Genomic DNA, 13238 nt, shown 5'->3' on the forward strand with positions numbered 1-13238 from the left:
GGAGGTACTGCACCCGCCCCTAATTGGGCTTCCTCAGTGTGTCATGCCATATAGTTCATATAGAACTAGTCCTAGTAATAACTTGTCTGAAAACAGCAAACGGACAAACGGGAGAATAAATAAAAAATAAATAAATAAAAAACTCCAATAAGGTTCAATATACTATTACAGCTACACATACAGTTAATTATGCCATACTTTTATTTTCAGTAAAGTTAAAGAAATTCTGTTGAGTATTAATGCAATGTAAACTGGTAGCAGAGTGCTGACAGTGCAGCATTTACACATCAGTAGTATCCTCCGCTGTCACAAGGCTCCAAAGCACTAGCATGTGCCAAATTCAGGCAGATTTTGTGCTATGCCAGCCCAGCCACACCCACACCCACACCTGTCAGAGCCACACCTTATCCCAGTCTGGCCACGTCACACACCTGTGCCTCATGTAGCAACTCAGCAGCCAGCACTGGTCTTAACTGAAAGGGATGCTGGGGAAATGTGTGCTAATAGCCTGAACTTGGAGAGAGCCCGGATAGTGACAGTGTGGAATGCTGCATGCAATCTAATCACCAGGTTCATTTACAGCAATCCACTGCAGAACTCCTGTAAAAAGATACAAAGGAGAATGAAGGGAAGAAAAAAAACCCGCGAGACTCCACGTGAGAACATGCCCCGTCCTCAGTGTTGCCGTTTATGTGAGATGCACGCATCTATTGTTATCTCTCTGCAGCCTGTCCGTGCTCTCCCTCCTAATAACAGCGCATGTGTAGTGAGGGAAAAGAGCAGACAAGGCTCAGAGAAGGGGAGAGACTGATCCTGAGGTCACTAATCACTCTCAGCTGGGCAACAGCCCAGAATATCTGCAGCGGCTCTGTGAAAGAAGGAAAAAGGCAGATGTGACTGATACAAAACATTCCCAGCGCGTGTCTAAACCAAGCAAGGCTGATTTATCTGACAGGTGAAGGATTTAAGCCAGCAAACGCAAAAAACAAAACAAAACAAAAAAGCAGAGCAAGAACTTACTTCCTTCTTGGTTTCCACGTTCGTGTTCCGCCTTCCTTTCTTGGCTTTCGGTTCCTGAGTTGCTGCTTTCTGTTTAAAAAAGATGAAGGGGAATGAGCAATTCTGCTAATGCTGCACACATCTTAAAAACATGGAAAAAAAAATATATATATGCAGAGACAAGATAATCTGGAAATTGTACAGATCTCGTTCACATACTGTTTATAGCTCGTCTGGGCCTCAATTAGTGGAGCCGGAGGGAAACAATTCATAGGCTTGTCTGGTTGCCCAGACAATCTCTCCCTTTATGTCTGCAGGAAAACTGGGACAAGCTGTGAGGAGGTTGTGCGAGGACTCCAGGTGTGCTTCAGGTGATCAGTCACTTGTGGAGGCCGCTGTGACTTCCTATCAGTCATGTCATCATCTATTACCTTTGTAAGAATAAAGCCATCACATCTAGCAGGAAGGGAGTGTTAATGAGGGGAGCCAGCCTTTCTCTGCAGAGTGCTCTCAGCATTTCTTTATAGGCGAGCCAATGCTTGAACATATTTTTCTTTACTGGAAAGACTGTCTGCTCTTTATCAGCACTGCACAAAACTGAATCATAGTCCGGGGCTTCTCATTAGCTATCAAAGAATAAAAGCTTTATTTAAACGTGCTCGGGAGCAGACGCATGCTGTGATTTATAAATCTCGGTCACTTCAATGCAACAGTGCTTATTAAGGTTAATTTGTTCTACCGGAAGAACAGGTTTTAATATTTAAAAAAATTAATTCAGATTTTGAAAATAACCCTCAGGCTGGGAGCACGCTTTTTTGAATGGTGTGCGGTCCAAAGGGGTGCAGGGAACAGCATGCAAAATCACATATAATGACAGTCTATGGGCTGAATTTGAAAATACAGCTATCTCCTATTTGCACAATTAGGGCTCATTTCCATCTGCGCAAATTTGGAAACGCAGCATAATGCGCAATCGCAGGGATATCAGAAATGCTTAGACTGCACTGTCTGTTTCCATGCAACGCATGGTTGCATGCATTTTGTCGCATTTGCGCAGCGATCCCATTCATTAAAATTGAAAATGTGCACAACACGCTGACTTTTTTTTGTGTTTTGCATGTAAATTGCATTCAATGATTGTCAATTTTCAAAATGCATTGAAAACACGGGAAAAGGGGATTCAAAACGCTGATTGTTTAACGGCATAAGTAGAAATCGGACCTAACATTTTCAAAACTCACAACATACACTCTCTAACTTTTTCCACTGAAAATGGGAGGAGAAACGCTAAACATAAATGAATGTAAAATGCAAATGCACATACAAAAAGCAGAACCAAAATGCCTAAAGACAGAGAAAAACGCAGCAACACACAAGGCAGAAAACTCATGATTTTCCTGCACAGACAAGTTCGCCCTCAGAATTGATTGCAAAACAATTTGACCAAGCTCATAGCCTGACAGACATGCAGACGCAAACAGGATCTGCCGCCCAGCAGAGATGGCCATTGACATGCAGATATTACTGATTTTGATGAAAATTTCATGCAGATTGTATGCTTCTTAAAATCAAGTCAACCAAAATTTGCAGGAAGTGCATTTTATCACACTTTTAAGCTGCATGCTATCTACATTGAATTGGCATGCAGATCGGAATAATTCGGATGTCACTGTCTGACGCTCAGTAGTACGTAAAAATAGCAGCTGCAGCACATTATGAATTATTTACACATGTACTAAGGAGTAAAGAGCATAAAAACTATTTTAATGGTCAGTACAAACCAAACCAGATATTCCAGTTTTGGCTAGGATGTCCCAAATTCCCTTTTAATTTTTTTTTTCCCTGGGCCATGCGGCTCTAGCCTTTAAAGAGCTGAGGCTCTCTCCCCCCCCCCCCCCCCCCCCCCCGGTTTCCCTCTGTGATCACTGTGATTGGCTCCCAGTGATCACAGGTTCGAGAGCCAAACGGTATGGAATTTAGCAGTGGGCAGAATGCAGCAGTTTAATGTACGTTAAGTCATGTCAAGAAGCCACAAGTGCGGAGTAGATTTTACTACATACAACAAAGAACAGTGGAGCTCTGCACTTCTAGGGTGGGGTTCAGATCACGAAAAGCCCAGCATTACACAAAAGGCTCACCAGTCTTCACCTCCAGGCGCAGGGACATACTTGACATGTTCATGTAAAATCGATTGAAAAAGAGACAATCCAGCAATACAGAAGAGAGAAAGCTGGGCACTTGTCAAACGCTGCTGCTCCCAATCAGCCCTAAATTATTCCTACATATGGTGGTCCTGCCCCCTAATCCAGCAATTTTGGAAAGATGTTGAGGTTCTGCTCAAGGTAAGGACAAACCTAGACCTCTGTCTTAATGAAGTAGAGGTGATATTTGGCCAGGTCTTGCAACTTACTACCAACTTAGGGGCATACTACTCTTTTCCACCTTGGTAGGCAAGAAGTTAATTGTCAAGTACTGGGGTACAAACCCTCAGTCCTACAGCATCGAGTTTGCTCACAAAATTTAATGAGCACCTAGAGATAGAGACCCAAAACCTCTCTAATGCCTCAGTGACTAGCTTCAACGTACAGAAGAGATGGACAAAGTTTTGGGATTTTTATTCCGATAAATGAAAAAATTAACATACTAGTTATAAGAAGGGCAGATTTATATAGCCATTTTACACGTCTACGTTTTCTTTTTCGGTTGTTTCTGCCTTCCCTACTTTGGAAGTCGGTCTTTCCTTTCCTCTTTTTGCTATGCTTTTCCAGTCATAGGTAGTATTTAATAAATTAGAATTCGCAAACCATGATGAGATCCTATGACCAACACCAAGAGCGTGGTGATGAAGCCTATCAATATGGTTGGGCCTTCATGAGCAGCAGCTGTACTTAAGAGTTTGTGGGGAGGGGAACAACAACTTTGCTGCCTCTAATTACTTATGTATCACACAAGCATACAAAGAATAAAATCCCAGTGAAGCTTCATGTTTGGACCTAATGCTGGGAATACACAGTTCGTTTTTGAGCCATTTAGATGACTGGATAGATAATTTCCGACACGTCCGATCTCCCGCCAGATCGTTTCGCCACTTGATTCTGCATTGAACACAATGGAAAAAGATAAGAAAAAACGAGCGGGAGATAAGAGAATCGTCTGCAGAACTGAGCGGGAGAATCGAGCAGCAAAATCGAGCCATGTATGCCCAGCATAACACGCAAGTATCATTTGAATGTAGAACAGCTGTTGTGTGTCCCTTTTTCCTTGTACCCCACCTACTGAAGCCACCTTCACTGGAATTGTATTAATTGTATGCTTGTGCAATGCTTTAGGAATTTAGTAGTAAAGATATGCTTTAAAGAAACCTGAAGTTAAAACAAACAATTAAGTCCTAACCACAAATAGGATGATGGTATCAGGTGAGCTTCAACTGGTTTAACATTTTTTTAGGTCCCATGAGGAAAAATATTTAACTACTGTATTTTTCGGACTATAAGACGCTACGGACTATAAGACTGTTCCCTGGTTTTTGCTCTCTAAAGCTAGGTGCTAGCTTTAGTGAGCAAAAACCAGGGAAAAAAAGAAAAAAATACTAAATCTGGTGCGTCCATGGTCCAGGAGCGTCTTGTAGATGTTCTCCCCAATTATATATCCTCCTTTAGTCCCCCTTGTGTCCTCCAGTCCCCCATGTGTCCTCCTGTCCCCATTGGAGGAGTCGTCCTGTCCTCTCATGTCTTCCTCTTGCCCCCGAGCCAGTATCTCTCCCCTGGTAATCAGCTACATGTATCCTACCTGTGTAAGCCAATTATCATTTAATCACCCCACCTCTCGCCCTTGTAAGCTAAATAGCATGTAATTACCCCTCTCCCGACCGTGTTAGTAAATTAGCATTCAATGACGTGCCTCCAGCCCGTGTAATCTAATTAGCATTCAATGACGTGCCTCCTGCTCATGTAAGTAAATTAGCATTCAATCTCCCGATGTAAGATATCGGTAATTAGCCGTGGGCATCACTCACCTGAAACTGGAAGCCTGCGATGAACAGCTGCTTGTCTCGCTCACTCCTTCCTCATAAAGACGGTCGCTTATGCAATGACGCGACCAGGAAGTGTCGGCAATAGGAGGAACTAGTGAGCGAGACAAGCAGCTGTTCATCGTAGGCTTCCAGTTTCAGGTGAGTGATGCCCGTGGCTAATTACCGATACCTTACACCGGGAGATTGAATGCTAATTTACTTACACAGGCAGGAGGCACGTCATTGAATGCCAATTAGATTACACAAGCGGGAGGCGGGGTGATTAAATGCTAATTAGCTTACACGGGCGGGAGGGCGCCGTGACTGAATGCTAATTAGTTTACATAAGCAGCCGGAGATCAATGCTAATTATGTTAACAGGAGAACCACCACTGTTCACCTTACATTATGGGCAGTGCAGGAAGACAGCGCAGACATTACAGGGAGTCCCTGACAACGCGGCGGGCGTTCGTATGTCGGTAACTCCCTGTATTCAGTCTAAGATGCAGGAATTTACCCCCCCCCACACACACACACACTTTTGGAGGAGAAAAAGTGAGTCTTATCGTCCGAAAAATACGGTAATTATTTGTCCCCTGTTCTCAGAAGTGTTTCTCAATTACACAGGAGATTTATGATGTCTAATGAGTTAACCCCTTTAGAGGAGGGACTGAACATGCAAAAGTTTATCACGTGTTACTTCAGGTAACCTTTAAATTTGAACAGTCAGATTTCACTGATATTGACCTCTGATGATGTAGTTTACTATCATATACTTAGTTTTGTTTTTTTTCTATTGCCCAAGTTTATTTTATATTTGCAAAGTCCGTTAATGTATAAAAGTCTATCGTGATACCACAATGGGCATTCCAGTCTTATACAATTTTTATGGATAGTGGATAGATTTCCATACACCTCCTCAGAAGAAAATAAAAACCCCTTATCAAACCACTGAAGCGAGTTCAGTGCAGTGGATATATTCTCTGCTCCAGCTTGGTGAGATCCAATGCCGTGTGAGCCTTCTTAGTGGCAACAGGAAGGTCGTAAGATTCAAGACATGAACACTTCTCATCACTACAGCAACACCCTCGCGTGTGCAGCACCTGCCAGTTACTTGCCTGTTCATTGCTGGTTGAGGAGATACTGGACTCTGCTTCTTCTTCTCCCTTGTCTTCTCCCTTGGACTTCCAGAACCGTCCCTCTTGTAGGAAGCGTTGATGCAGCTGTAATTCTTCACACGCTTTCTTCCAGCCTGAACTGCGCTTTACGTGTAGCCGATGAACATTTACTGTAATCTCTTGTATGTTCTCTGAAGGAATCCAGGCCCTGGTGTTAATGGGAGTTTTATATGTATATAACTGTACATATGCAGCAATGTCAATTATTCTTGACAATTACCATTAGGTTTTATTGAAGCCCTTCAATCTAAAGAAGAAAACATCTTCATTTTACAGTTGCATGGTTGTATAGATCTGTAAATGTACAACTGAATTGCTGAAACTGGAAAAGCAGCCAATGAGCAAACAATCTACATGGGCAAACAACACAGTGGTGTCCGTTTCTGCTTATTGTGTACCAGAGGCAATCGTAGCAAAAGGATTTATACTTACCTGGGGCTTCTTGCTGCCCCCTATAGTCCGTCTGCTACTTCTATGTCTTTCCAGTTCCCTCCGATGTGCTGCTTTCAGCTACATGGGTGGTCTCGGCCACGCACACCCCCTGATCGCACTCCTGTGGCCAAGAACTTTCTGCACATGCAGCTAAGACTGCAACATCGCTTGCACAGGATATGCATGCGCAGTGGCCAGCAACTCAACTGGAATGCGGACTTCAATGCGGCAGAACAGAGGGGACCTGATGGACACTGAGGTAGCTGACTGACTATAGGGAGCTAGAGAAAACCCTATTTAAAGTATAAATCCGTATGCTACGATCTGAGATTTACTTTAAACATGTACCCTGGATGTCCATGTGGTCTTGCTGTGTGTACATTCTCCTTACTACATCAGGAGATCTGCTCAAGGAATGAGAAGTAAGGATGGTCAATGAGATGCAAACAATTTCTCCTTGCATTCAAATTGTATGTAAATTATATGCAGCTTGACATTAGACCAATCAGAATAACTTCTTGTGAATTTTATTGGACTGACGTCAAGCTGCATAACATTTGCATGACATTTGAATGCAGATAAAATTATTTGCATCTAATTGTTGGATGATCCCTAATGAAAAGTATGGATGTCCACACAGTGGTCTAAAATTCCAGGTAGAGCTATTTACATAATAATGCAACTCCACCCACCATGCCTGAAAATGATACAGCGCACTCAAAAAGTAATTGGACTTCAGGAATTTTTGGTATGTTGGACCTTCATGTTAAACTCATGAAATTGATTTTTCACCTCATGAAGCAACACTCAGGCCCATAAAGCAATTCACTTTTTCGACTGACAGTGCAAACAGAATTTTTACAAATATTTAAAATCAAAAACTGAAATACCTTAGAGAAATAAAACCTACTCTGTCACCTTAATGCAAATTAAATTGCATGAAAACAATTACGGTGACAGTGTATCAAAGCATAAATCAAGCCAGGTAGTCAAATGAAATGTCTGCTGAACATATTTCTGAACACATAAGTGGAATAAAAAAAAACTTTTTTGTTCAACATTTTTCAGTTAAGGTTGAAGAATATATTTTATTATCACCTTTTAGAAATATTGTATTAAATTGCCGTCATATTATGACTTGACACTTTTTACCACAGATGACAAATGAGCAAAGCAAAAGCCAATAGTTGAATTGACTTGCAGAACTTAAATTGGCCATTACACTGCTCGATGTGGCCAACCGATAGATCCCTCTCAGATCATCATCTGATCAGAGAGGGATCTACAGTGGCTTGTAAAAGTATTCGGCCCCCTTGACGTTTTCCATTTTGTCACATTACTGCCACAAACGTGAATCAATTTTATTGGAATTCCACGTGAAAGACCAATACAAAGTGGTGTACACGTGGGAAGTGGAACGAAAATCATACATGATTTCAAACATTTTTTACAAATGGATAACTGCAAAATAGAGGGTGCTTAATTATTCAGCCCCTTGAGTCAATACTTTGTAGAACCACCTTTTGCTGCAATTACAGCTGCCAGTCTTTTAGGGTATGTCTCTACCAGCTTTGCACATCTAGAGACTGAAATCCTTGCCCATTCTTCTTTGCAAAACCGCTCCAGCTCAGTCAGATTAGATGGGCAGCGTTTGTGAACAGCAGTTTTCAGATCTTTCCACAGATTCTCGGTTGGATTTAGATCTGGACTTTGACTGGGCCATTGTAACACATGGATATGTTTTGTTTTAAACCATTCCATTGTTGCCCTGGCTTTATGTTTCGTGTCGTTGGCCTGCTGGAAGGTGAACCTGCACCGCAGTCTCAAGTCTTTTGCAGACTCAAAGAGGTTTTTTTTCCAAGATTGCCCTGTATTTGGCTCCATCCATCTTCCCATCAACTCTGACCAGCTTCCCTGTCCCTGCTGAAGAGAAGCACCCCCAAAGCCTGATGCTGACATCACCATATTTGACAGTGGGGATGGTGTGTTAAGAGTGATGTGCAGGGTTAGTTTTCCGCCACACATAGCGTTTTGCATTTTGGCCAAAAAGTTCAATTTTGGTCTCATGTGATCAAAGCACCTTCTTCCACATGTTGCTATGTCCCCACATGGCTTGTGGCAAACTGCAAACGGGACTTCTTATGCTTTTCTGTTAACAATGGCTTTCTTCTTGCCACTGTTCCATAAAGGCCAACTTTGTGCACTGCACGACTAATAGTTGTCCTATGGACAGATTCCCCCACCTGAGCTGTAGAACTCTACAGCTCGTCCAGAGTCACCATGGGCCTCTTGACTGCATTTCTGATCAGTGCTCTCCTTGTTCGGCCTGTGAGTTTAGGTGGACAGCCTGGTCTTGGTTGGTTTACAGTTGTGCCATACTGCTTCCATTTCTGAATGACTGCTTGAACAGTGCTCCGTGGGATGTTGAAGGCTTTGGAAATCTTTTTGTAGTCTAAGCCCGCTTTAAATTTCTCAATAATGTTATCCCTGACCTATCTGGTGTGTTCTTTGGACTTCATGGTGTTGTTGCTCCCAATATTCTCTTAGACAACCTCTGAGGCCATCACAGAGCAGCTGTATTTGTACTGACATTAGATTACACACAGGTGCACTCTATTTAGTCATTAGCACTCATCAGGCAACGCTATGGGCAACTGACTGCACGCAGACCATAGGGGGCTGACTAATTACGCACAGCCCATTTTGCAGTTATTTATTTGTAAAAAAAGGTTTGGAATCATGTATGATTTTCGTTCCACTTCTCACGGGTACACCACTTTGTATTGGTCTTTCATGTGGAATTGAATGTGGCATTCAATCTATTTAAAATCTGTGTGTCTGTCTGCTGAGTTTCCCCAGGTCTCCCCCTCCCCCAGGCTGAGGAGAATGTAGCCAGCCGGGTTTACACTCACCTGTCCGCCATTGCATGTCTACTCTTCACCGCCGAGCTGTACCCAGTCTCATCTCTCTGAGATGGCCTGTATCCCATAACAACTACTAGTGGCCAAACGGCATCATGGCACGTACTTTATGCGACCACTAGAGGCCTCTACAGTTTGTGACATGACAAGCACCCCAGGAGAGAAGAGACAGGAAGGAGTGCTCGACAGTAAAGAGAAGACATGGACCAGCGGACAGGTGAGTGTAAAGTTGACTGCAGATACCGCACTTTGCAAAATCGAATGCTGCTAGCGTCGCACTTCTGACCAGCAGCTGATCCAGTGATATCTTCCATCTGGCGCGATCCACTAGTTGTTTGCAGCATTGATTCCCAGCAGATTGATCAAATGATCGAATCAGCCAGATAGCAAAGAAAAATATGGAATTGAAAAAAATCAGTTTAAGGTGGAAAAAAACGTTTAAGGTGGTCACGCACCATAATTAAATCTATTCAATCCAAGAATATCAATCAAATTTTCTGACCGATTGTAACATTTCTAGGGTGTACAAATTGACATTGAATCTACCACAAACCATTCAATTTTCCTAAAAATTGATTAGAACAATCCGTCATTCCTGATCAACTTTTATAGAATAAAAACGGTAGATTTCCTGCTCGAATGAAAAAAAAAAAAAAAAACCTCAATTTTTCGGTAAATCCAATCTATCGAATTACTGTAAAATTGGATCATTTTATTGTATTTTGTGTGGCCACCTTTACAGACAATTCACAGATCAAAACATATATCTGCAGCATTAAAAATCCCCAAGGGTAGAATGGACACTAATACTTATAAAGGAACAACCACAGCTTCTAGAGCTGGATTGTTGGCCAAATGCAGACCTGAGGAGAGTAGATGGTAAGAAGGCTAGGTGTTCAAGAACCTGATTGTCTCTTTGGCAGAGGTCAAGGGAATCTTTGAAAGTAGAAGCCTTTCATGAGCAAAAGAAATAAAAAAAAGCCAAGTTGGATTTTGCAAAGAGAAACCTAAACAACTCTCAGACTGTGTGAGACAAATTTCTCTCTGCTGCTGAAAACAAGATTGTGTCATTTTGCCTCTGTTCTAGGTCCTAGATCTAGCTTCCTATTTTGAGAAAATAAAAACAATGTTAAGGTGGGTACATACATCAGATAAAAGTCTTTGGAAAATGAAAGATCACAGACCAATTTTACCCCCTTCCATGTAGTATGAGAGCCATACCTACACAGTCTATTCTATTGATCTGAACGCCCCATCAGATAAAAATCTTTGCAAGATGCTGCACACAAAGATGCTGCACACATGCAACAGATCAGTAGCCGCAACAGATCTGTTCCTGCAAAATGCATTCATAGTCTATGATATCTGCAGATCTCATACACACCTTGTTTAACGGACAATCATCTGCAGATCAGAACCATTAGGATGGATCTTCAGATCTGCAGATAATTGTCTGATCTGCAGATGAATGTCTGTTAAACAAGGTGTGTATGAGGATCTGCAGATATGAGACTATGAATGCATTTTGCAGAAACTGATCTTTTGCAGGAACAGATCTTTTGCAGATACTGATCTGTTGAATGTGTACAGCACCTTTGTGTGCAGCATGTCGCAAAGATTTTTATCTGATGGGGAGTTCAGCTCAATGGAATAGACTGTGTAGGTATGGCTCTCATACTACATGGAAGGGGGTAAAATTAGTCTGTGATCTTTCATTTTCCAAAGACTTTTATCTGATGTGTGTACCCACCTTTAATGTCCTATGCAATACAAGATCAACAATAAAGCATGGTGGTGGAAGCATCATAATGGCTGTTTTCCCAGCGGTTGGAACTGGGAGACTAATATTTACAGCAAAGCAGACATTCACAGACATTTCCTTAACAAAAAACTGATCCAGAGCATTCTGAATCTCAGGTTGGTCACCTTTTCAATGACCTGACTGAAGGATGCAAAGGCAAAACAGAAGTGGCTTATTGACAACTTTGAATGCCCTTGAGTTGACCACCTACATCCCATACATAAACCCAATCATAACAAGTGTGCGCTTCTTCATATGGGAATGACCTGAAAATAGCTGTTCGCCAACTGCCTTTAAAGAGAACCCGAGGTGGGGATCTTAGTGTGAAATCTATACACAGAGGCTGGGTCTGGCTATAGTGCCCAGCCTCTGTTGGTAATTGAATCCCCCCTAAGTCCACCCTGCGCCCCGTTCTAGCCCATAAATTACAGCCGCGCTGTCGGGCAATGTTTACCTAGCCTCCTGCAGAGCGCCAGTCCCCACCCGCGTCCCTTCCCTCCAATCAGCGGCGAGGGAAGGGACGTGGGCGGGGACCGGCGCTCTGCAGGAGGCGTGGGAGCGGCGTGAGTGACACTAGGGAGGTAAATACAGCCCGCTGCGACACTCTGCGTGTCGCCAGCGCGGCTGTAATTTATGGGGGAGAGCGGAGTGCAGGGGGGACTTAGGGGGGATTCAAATAGCAACAGAGGCTGGGCACTATAGCCAGACCCAGCCTCTGTGTATAGATTTAGTTCTAAGATCCCCACCTCGGGTTCTCTTTAATTACAGAGCTTGATAGAATCTACAGAGAAGAACTGTAAAAAAAAAATTCTCCAAATATACCTATGCAAAGTTTTTTTTTTTTGCTTCATAACTAGGAAGACTCCAGACTGCCACACCTAATACACGTATCAAGTATTTTTTTTAATGCTTTTGCCAATGCAGTTTTATTTTTGTATTTGTTCAAATAGGTCAAATTCTGTTTTCACTTTGTAAATTTCAGGGCATTGAGCATTGTATGATCAGTGTAAGAAGGTTAGGCATCCAGGGGAAAAGTGTTCTGTGTGAGAATAGAGTAACATATTTACCAATATTTTACTATGGAAGAATACTAAATAGTAGTAGTAGTAATAGTAGAATATACCGTATTGGTGAAAGTTGGTGTGTCTTATATTCTAAAGATAAGAAATAAAGTGTGGCAGAGTGCGTAAGGAAGGTCTTACCTGATCCTGCTGCCGTGATCCTTTCTTCCTCCTAGTTCTGGTGATCTGCTGTCCTTTAGGATCCCATCCGCCCCTCTTCACTACAGTCCATCCATTACCTTCCTTTATCCACGCGTCACCACCTTCCCTGGTTACAGCGTCCTCGTTACACTGATTGACATGCAGCGCACAATGCCTGGTAGGCTGTTTGCGCTTTAATGTCAGGAGTGCCAGGACAGCAGCAGCGGATGGCCGGGTGCGGGAAAAGGGGGGCAGTGCCACTACATCAAGCGCTGGACTAGAAGAGAAGTGCCTGGAGCCGCTGCACATCCTGATCCTCTGGCTGAAAGCATGGCAGCGAGGAAGCAGTGCACTCCGCCATGGCCAAGGAGTGGCAAGAGAAAGTGGAGGAGATGGAGCAGAGGAAGGCGGGAGAGGCGGCAGCAGCCAGAGAAGGGGCAGATGGCCGGGACATGAGAGCCGTTCTCCTCTCTGGATCCGTGGACTCAACAAGCTGCGGGTGACCCGGAACGTGATGCCAGAGCCCCAGTAGAGAGAGCTGAAGATTCCAGTGAATGCCTGGACTTGTTGCGACCCCACAGAGAATAAGGATGTGCGGCAGCTGCAACCTGGAGGAGCGGCAGATGGCCGGGACATGCAAGCCAAAATCCTTACTGATGGAGGACTCAAGCTGTGGGTGGCCCGGAAAGTGAT

General features: G+C 43.2%; 1 protein-coding gene across 2 annotated transcripts in view; it reads right to left on the reverse strand.

Annotated features, from left to right (window-relative positions):
* ZMYND11 (zinc finger MYND-type containing 11) overlaps window positions 1-13238 on the reverse strand; it is a 136303-nt gene that overhangs the window by 15391 nt on the left and 107674 nt on the right. For both annotated transcript variants that reach the window (XM_068238607.1, XM_068238608.1), the window contains exons 13-14: window positions 6130-6337; window positions 1021-1089 (exon numbers count right to left, since the gene is read on the reverse strand). In XM_068238607.1, the coding sequence (XP_068094708.1) occupies window positions 1021-1089; window positions 6130-6337 (277 nt within the window). The remainder of the gene's footprint in view (window positions 1-1020; window positions 1090-6129; window positions 6338-13238) is intronic.

This window comes from Hyperolius riggenbachi, chromosome 5 (genome assembly GCF_040937935.1).
Source record: "Hyperolius riggenbachi isolate aHypRig1 chromosome 5, aHypRig1.pri, whole genome shotgun sequence".
NCBI classification, from domain to species: domain Eukaryota; kingdom Metazoa; phylum Chordata; class Amphibia; order Anura; family Hyperoliidae; genus Hyperolius; species Hyperolius riggenbachi.